The sequence below is a fragment of the Andrographis paniculata genome, unplaced genomic scaffold (assembly GCF_009805555.1).
Source record: "Andrographis paniculata isolate CXL003 unplaced genomic scaffold, ASM980555v1 Contig78END, whole genome shotgun sequence".
Classification (NCBI taxonomy): domain Eukaryota; kingdom Viridiplantae; phylum Streptophyta; class Magnoliopsida; order Lamiales; family Acanthaceae; genus Andrographis; species Andrographis paniculata.
Window position 1 is genome coordinate 2,459,332 of NW_026137615.1, and position 8,317 is coordinate 2,467,648.

At 34.7% G+C, this 8,317-nt stretch overlaps 1 protein-coding gene across 1 annotated transcript; it reads right to left on the reverse strand.

The window, feature by feature from the left end:
* Nucleotides 1-1,046: 1,046 nt before the first annotated feature.
* LOC127239916 (WD-40 repeat-containing protein MSI4-like) lies at nucleotides 1,047-7,744 on the reverse strand. Its single transcript, XM_051258298.1, has 15 exons — nucleotides 7,448-7,744; nucleotides 6,923-6,986; nucleotides 6,312-6,398; nucleotides 6,155-6,217; nucleotides 5,186-5,251; nucleotides 5,002-5,076; nucleotides 4,159-4,234; nucleotides 3,868-4,054; nucleotides 3,567-3,648; nucleotides 3,277-3,350; nucleotides 3,068-3,179; nucleotides 2,905-2,979; nucleotides 2,589-2,665; nucleotides 1,580-1,679; nucleotides 1,047-1,481 (listed from the first exon to the last, which is right to left on the reverse strand). Exons 1-15 carry the CDS (start codon nucleotides 7,684-7,686, stop codon nucleotides 1,341-1,343), a joined length of 1,518 nt encoding a protein of 505 aa, XP_051114255.1. The 5' UTR covers nucleotides 7,687-7,744; the 3' UTR covers nucleotides 1,047-1,340.
* Between the last annotated feature and the right edge of the window lie 573 nt (nucleotides 7,745-8,317).

Genomic DNA, 8,317 nt, shown 5'->3' on the forward strand with positions numbered 1-8,317 from the left:
ATGATGTGATATTTTGAATGTAGAATTAATTTTTAGTATAATATAAAAAATAAAAAATAGATGTTTGATTTGACGTTTTTTGGAGAAAAATTTTGGATGAATAGTAGGATTTTTTACAAACGAACACACCCTTAGATACTTCTACTAACTAATAAAATCTAATAAAATATTACTACCTCCGTTCAACTTTTAAGGACCTCGTTTATTTTTTTGCGTGTTGATCTTTGAATATTAATATTATTATTATATCAAAACATAGTACAAATTAAAAAAAAATTGCAAAAATTCTTTCATCAGTGTCTTATAATACTACTAGAATGACATTTGTACAAAACAATTATACAAATATAAGAATATTTTTAATGTTAAATACAATGACGCAAAAGGTAGATGTGACCCTTAAAAGGCGAACGGAGAAAATATTATTTTTTAATATACTACAAAATTCCAAAATGCCCCCCTAAAATAAAATTATTATACCTACTCACAAAAAATAATAATTTCACATAAAATATTATCAATGTTTCTATAACAGAAAAAAAAAATAAAAAATAAAATAATATATATATATATATATATATATTTGTTTGTCACTTTGCTGAGTCGTATGGAATCTCATTGCCCGAGAGCGAATATATATATATATATATTTGTTTGTCACTTTGCTGAGTCGTATGGAATCTCATTGCCCGAGAGCGAGTAAAATCTAAGGACCATGAGCAACGCCCCCGAACCAAAAGGTACAGATTAACTACATAGTCTATTTTAATTGTTGAGTCTATTTTATGAATTCAATCAACTAAATTTAATTTGAAGTATTATAAATATTTAGGCTCTATTAACTATGGATTCAATTCTTATGCTAGTTGAACCTGTATTTATTTATGTTTTATTAGGATTCAATTTACAAATAAATAATTTTCATTCTAGGAAAAAGAAAAAAAAAATCAATTTAAAATTTGACTATTACAAGCCCTCCACCAAACAAACTAGTGAAACTAGCAAAGCAGAGCATATCACAAGCACAAGCAAAGGCATAGAAAAGAGGTCAAAACATGTCAATCCAAAGCAATAAACATTAATTCTCGCCACAGTGAATCGACACGAGTTTGTTTCTACAAAAGTTAACGCTAAAGCAAGGCACACAACAATGTCGAATTCATGCTGGCTAAACTGTATCGTCTAATGGGTGGATTGGTTGGTCGGTTTTAAGCAAACAACAGTACAATAAGAAAAACGAGAGCAGTTCAGTTTCACTACGGTGTATTGTCTAAAGAGTTCCGCAATAAAATGAACGAGAGAGAGAGAGAGAGAGAGAGAGTTACTTGATAAGGATTTCATCAAGTGGAGGTGGGGGGTGGGGGTGGGGTTGGGTTGGGGGTGGTTGTCTTGGAGCACTCAATCACATGATCTTTAAACTTTTGAAGCTCGGCCAAAACCTCGTCCTTTGGCCTGTACAAAAGGTCCGTCATGCGCCACAGCTGCAAAACAAACGACAGCCATTGTCGTGTTAGGAGAAATATGCGATCAGGCTGGCCAGAGTAAACTTAGCCGAGCAAGGTTTTTATAGTAGTGTTACCTGTAAGGTACCGCCGCCACCACAAAATTCTCCATCGTCAGATACACTGACTATAGTCCATGGATCGTATGCATTCCAGTGGAAGTCGACAACCTTGTCCCTGAAAGATGCAAGGGGTGTATTCATGTATTCAATATGATGAAGTGTCGGAAAGGAGCAAAAAGGAACGCAAGAGTAAAACACATAAGAGAGTGAAAGTTTGGCGTATATTGTCTATGAGTTGACCTAAGTTCGCCTACGGATAATCAGATCTTTTTCAAAGCCTATAAACAAATTCATCCTGCTGTCGGAAAATTATTAGAATAGTAAAACTTTTGAAATATTTGATGTGATTTTTTCTAAAAATTTTCCCGTTGATGAATAGTGTCGAAAGTTTAAAATATATATTAAACAGAAGCTTTATATATATATATATTAGAAGCTTTACATTTGTATAATAACTCATGCAAAAAGATTAAAAACAAAAATACAAACAATCAAACACAATTCATGCAAAACTAACGGTTTGTTTGCCCAATCAATATTTTTCCACTATACATATTATATATTATATTCTCTTACAAAAATTAATATTCAACACAAAATATTACTCACTCCGTCCCACGTATCATATAACATATGATCCGATTTTTATTTCTATCCGTTCCACATCTTATGTCACTTTTTTTTTAAAAAAAATGATTACACACTTAAATTACATTTTAAATTTTCAAATTTATCATTTTTTAATTTTAGCTATATTAATTAATTATCTTAAATCTTAATTTATAATTATTCTTTATTAACTCATTAATATAAAATGACCAAGAGCCTAACCCATGTGTTTTGCAGATTGGGTTTAACTTTCTAGCCCAAACCTAGTATATTCTCAGGTAAGACTAGTGTCGGGTTTCCAGATTTGTGCAAATGCACCGCCCCAAGCATCACTAAAAGTAAGCTCAATTTCTCCGATCAAATAAAAAAGGTAAACTTAATTTCACTGTACAGTGAGGCTAGAGGAAGTATATACCTGTGTCCAGCATGTTGGAAAAACAACCCTGGTGGGGCACCCATAGGTCGGGACCCTGTTTCTTCCTTCAGGCCAACCTACAGCAATACAGAACAATTAGTTCGAGAATTATGAAATCGATCATGCTATGGAAATAAAACAAAGACACCTTTGGTTCAGGCAAGCAAAATAATCGTACTTTCACTGTGTTAATATTCATCAAACCATAGTCCCATATGTTCAACAAACCATTAAAAAAAAAAAAGAATAATCGTACTTCCATAAACCCAGAACACAATTATGGAGTGATAATGACAAAACTCGGATGATTCCCTACCTTCTCATAATCCCATATGTTCAACAAACCATCTTCAGCTGAACTCCCAAAGATAGAGCTTTTATCAGGTGACCACTGCAGTTTGAATAGATTTAATCAAGATATGTGGGCAAAAGATTATACAGGAGGGCAAATATTCGATCGAAAAAGTATAGTATGATACCTGGACACAGAGAACAGCAGCATTGTGGCCTTGGAATTTATGGACAGGCGATCCAATTCCATCAGAGTTTAAGCTGCGGCGATCAAACATGCACACTGTATGATCTGCAGACCTGCAACCAACCAGAGTCGTCATGATCTCAAGTTGCAAAAGATTATTACATATATAATTCATGTAGTCATCATTAAGGTAGTAAATTGTATACATACCCAGTCAAAATATAGTTTTCATCATGAGGATTCCAATCTACACAATGAAGATCTGCATTGTGTGCTTTTTCAACCTAACAAAAAGGAAAACATTTATAAACCATCAGAAGAAACCGATTAACAAATGAATTTCAACAGACAGGTAACGGAAAAACTACAGCTGTACTTCATATAACCAAAGTAAAAATAACTTGAAAATCTCAACAAACAGGTGTCGGGCATAACTTAGAACATCTAATAGAAAGCAGCATAGTACAGGTAATAAAGAATCGAGGAAAATTTTATCCAACCTTTACAACTGGACTAGTTCCACTTCGAGCATCCCACAGAATCAAACAAGAATCATCTCCAACGCTACAGAACTGCTGTGAACTATAAAGAGTGTAAAAGAGGTCAGATTGGTGAGGTCTCACAAAATAGCAGTTAAACTACACTGAGAAATATATGAGTAAATTGAAGCAAAAAGGAGCTCATAAATAAAAATAGAAAAGAATATCTAAAACCAACATAAAGGATATAGAACACTCCAAGTGTGCTTTCATATGAAAATAGCAACAAAAGTTCTAATCTATCAAGTAGCAACCAAGTTACCTCGACGGGCAAAACTGGACATCTTCAACTGTATCATTGTGACCATAAAAAATCCCACGTGGGCCAACAGTAGAGTTATCAGCAGCTTTAACAATAGAACCTGCAGGCTCTGCAGATTGTGTTGCATCTGCTGCCAGTGTTGAAACATGATCCTGAATGCTCCAAAGCACCACAGATTTATCTTTTCCTGAATAAAAATTCTTATTAGAAATGTTGACAAGGCAAAATTTGAACACGGGAAAGAGACAATGACAGAGGCAGACTGAAAACTAAACACAAGAAGTTTCAAACCTCCAGAAAGGACAAACGGTTCAGCTGGGCACATTGCAAGAGCAAACTCTGCATTATCTTGATGTCCAGTTAAAACCTAAAAACAATTAACCATTAATCATATCATGCTTTAACCTCACAGAATGCACACAAGTACTGTACAATTAACATGAAATAAGAGTAATTGTTTATGTTAAAGTCCCTGGAATATTGTTGGAAGAAGGAATATAAAGTGAATAAATCAAGGGACTGAAGTGGGAAAATGTGTGCAGTACTGACTATTAAAACAGAGAACCAGATATGAAATACTAAGCAAAACTCACTCCTCAGGATTAGCATTTCAATAACCTCCCAGACAGTGAAAAGGGGACAGATTGGAGTCGCCACATTAAGGAGAAAAAAGGAAAATACAGAATACGCCCTTTACTGTCAGCAACTATGACAATTTAAGATTAGTGGTCCATATGCAATTTTCCAAAAATAGTGATTACATAAAGCACAAGGCACCTCTTGCCTCTGAAATGATGCCCGCGTACACTTCAATATAGATTCCAGAATCACCAACAGAAACAACTAGTGCATTTTATTCTTATTTTTAGTTTAATCACTAATATATATATACATATATGTTGAAAAAAGTTTAAACGGCACATTGAAAAAAAAAAAATGTAGCCAGTGAATGATTGCATGGCTTAAGTCATTAACATCCCACAGAAAACCATTACCTATTAAATACGGCATTAGGTTAGAGAATGAAACAAAGTCTATTTGAGAAACGGCATATGTTAAAAAACACAATAAAAAAAGTCACAGAAGGTGAATATCATGATTAAATTGGATGTACTCCACGAAACAGAAACATACCAAATCTGGGCGAGAATCTGCAGCTCCAAGAACAGCATGCCGATTAGGTTGTGCCTCAACATCCCAAATAAGAACCTAATATGGAAGCAAGCAAATCATGGTTGATGCCATTTCTTTAAACCAGAACAAAAGTATTGTGATTTTGCACAGACAGAACAACAAGATAAATCTACAATCCACTTACTTCAGGACAGTCTGTATGGGTCGCCACAATATTCTTATTCTGAGGCAATTCCCTGATCCTATTCACCTACAAAATATTCAGAAATCAAAGTAAAGGTTACTGAAGTGGCAATGGTTAATCAAATATCAAGGCCATAGTTAACTATTGTAATGACAGTAAGAACCACTACAGTGGCAACAATAATGAAAAATTATCTCTAAGATCATGACAAAACTTACCCTAGTGTGTAAGCTTCCATGTAAACAATGAAACAAAATAAAGATGTAAATGACACCAAGGTTAAAAGGCCATATTATTCTAATGATAGGAAACTTAGAATTGGTATTATCATCCAATTGCACAGTGGTTTTGAATTAAGAAACAAATACTCATACAATCAATATATAACATGAAAAGACACTACGATAGACAAAAGTAGCAACCAAAATCTTAGAACACTCATGGCGCATAGATGGGATAAAGGGAAATCAACGGCACCAAAAGCTTCTGCCCAGGAGTCTTTCCTGCCATCTTATAATGTGGGACAGAAATGAATCACTTTCAGGTAGAGTGCCATTTAGTTCTGTGGGAACTTCATAGTGAATTTCCTATAGTATATCTTTTCCTTATCCTTTCACAATTCAAGTGACTAAGCCCCACTATGAAAGAAAAATCAGCACTATTGGGCAAATACAGGATTGAAACAAGGGAAAGTTCATCCCTATCATCAAATTCACTAGACACCATCACTTCATCACTATCATGTTCACAATATATCCTAAACATCACATAATTTAAAGAAATATAAGATCATCCATTCCACCAGAAGATAAAGTGTTATAATATATAATCAATCATACTATCATCTCATCATCATGAAAATAGGACTCTGAATGTTGTTAATGCACTTCAATCACCACAAATATCATAGATTTACATGCTAGCCATAACTAAATAACAAACAAGTGTCTCTAGGCACACAGCTCATACCTCTCCAGGGTGTAAGATAGTCTTGTACTTCTTCACATATGGTGAACGGGCATCTTCATTGAACTGATAATCAGTGCAGACATGAACCACACACCGTCAAGTTAAGTGAAGGATGTTACAGGTTTAATAATAGCAAAAATTTCTAGGTTTAGTATACATTAGCTATGTGATTCTCTGCAGCTACCCGTGGCTTCACAACCTCACAATTTGCAATAATCAAAGTGTTTGGCTGGGTATGGTCAGTCTGGTCCACAAAAACAAAATAATGATTAGATCAATGGTTATGAATATAAAGAAAAGAAAACATTAAGTAAGCTGAAAGGCCAAAGCAGTAAGATGAAAAAAATGTGACATAATATCTTTAAAGCCTTCACAAGTCTGGAGAATAATACAAGAAATGTCTTAAATTAAAGCACCTACATCGCATATGCAAAAGAAGACAGCTCAGGTGACAGAGGTGAACCAAGAGACACCTGAGTCCCACTGATGTATTTTCCAACTTAAGTAAAAAAAAGGCCAGTTTTACTTATCTCAAGAGACATGCTATGAAAATAGTAGGCTAATTTCTTGTTAAGGAACTCTTAACTCTAATGGATGGCTATATCAACACAAACAAGTCAATTCAGAAAAATGCAACAACATCTGAGAAAAAAGAGAAGAGTATCTCCCATGCTTATTCAACAACAAATCAAAAAATACAAAAAATCAATCACATCCAGAAACTCACACTTAACAGAGGCCCAAAAACAAAATGAAAAAACTATTTACCTGTTCAGAAAGGTAAAGGCGCTGCTTATTCTTGTATGTCCCTCTTTCAAGAACTGGACCCCAACTGCAACCATGTAACGTGACCAATCATATATATAAATACATAACAAAGTCACTGAATGTCTTAATCAAAAATTCCACCGAACTTCACATAATAGCTAAATTTCTTTCTCTGTGTTTTCGTCACATAAAACCCTACCTAAAATTTCTCTCTCAAGAACCCTAATCAGATCATAAATTTGAAGGCTGATAGTCAATCCAGCAAAACGTCCTTCACAAAACATCAAAGCGACACCAAGCAACCAGACAAATACAAGAACATCAACATCAACCAACATCAAGCTCTCTTCGCATAAACCAGAACAGTAGCTTACGAAAAAAACACACAAGATCATTTCCCAAAGAAGCATTCTCCGGTAAATCAACAGACTCAGCATTTTCAACCAAAAACCCCAAAACCCTAATCCGAAATCTAAATAGGGAAAATCAAACCGAAGAAAGTGATTGAAATGCGAAGATCTGTACCGGCAGGAGAGAGAGGGCCAGACAAGGTTGTGAGAGGCGAGCCAGTCGTAGAGCACGGGGACGATCTGCTTCCAGCGAGCGTAGCTCTCATCGCCGGCGGTGTTCCTCCGCTCGCCGCCGGAGCCTCGCATTCTGGACGGAGCCCCAGCCTCTCTTTCCTTCTCCAATTTCGCCTTGGTGGAGCCCTTCGGCCGGCCGCGCTTCCTCGGCTCCGGTGCTGGTGGTGGCGTCGACTCCATTTTTTCTTTCTTTGTTTTTTTCTTTGGCTGTGGTTTTGGGGTTTGGTGTCTTCGCGGCTTCTGAGTTTGGTCGCAATTTAAATTGGGGGGATCGGGAGTGGGGGTGACGTCAGCAGGGCTCTGTTTGGTTGCACATTTATTTAGTACAGCGCATTTCGAGAGTTTAAAATGAAGCGTTTTTTTTATTATTATTATTATCATAATTGATATAATATTTTGATTTAAAAAATATATTCTCTCTGTCTTGGTCAAGGTTGTAGTTTACTGTTTCAATTACATTTTTGAATATTAATATTATAATGGATTATAGTAAAAAAGATAAATATGTTCCTATTAGTATTGTGTACGGCATTTGTATAATATAGTATAAATTAAAAAGGTATTTATTATGTTAATAGATAGTACAATTATAAACATGAAATAATAAAGACAAAAAGCAACATTTCAATGGACGGACAGAGTATATAATACTTAAGATATTTTTTTAATAAAATTGAATAGAATACGTAGCAAATAAATAAAATAAAGAGAATCTCTCAGTTGGATAAAAACTTTTGATGTTTTAGAAAAATATATATAGTTGGTTTTTTACTTTCGTGTTTTGTTTGAATTATTTTTGAGTTATTTAGTT

Bases quoted from the DNA above. Each gene is read 5' to 3' on its own strand.
- LOC127239916 (XM_051258298.1), bottom strand. From the start codon at position 7,686: ATGGAGTCGACGCCACCACCAGCACCGGAGCCGAGGAAGCGCGGCCGG. The intron at 6,399-6,922 runs GTAAATAGTTTT...TTTGTGGACCAG, and splicing joins GCCTTTACCTTTCTGAACAG to ACTGACCATACCCAGCCAAA. The intron at 6,218-6,311 runs GTATACTAAACC...ACTGATTATCAG, and splicing joins CAGAGAATCACATAGCTAAT to TTCAATGAAGATGCCCGTTC.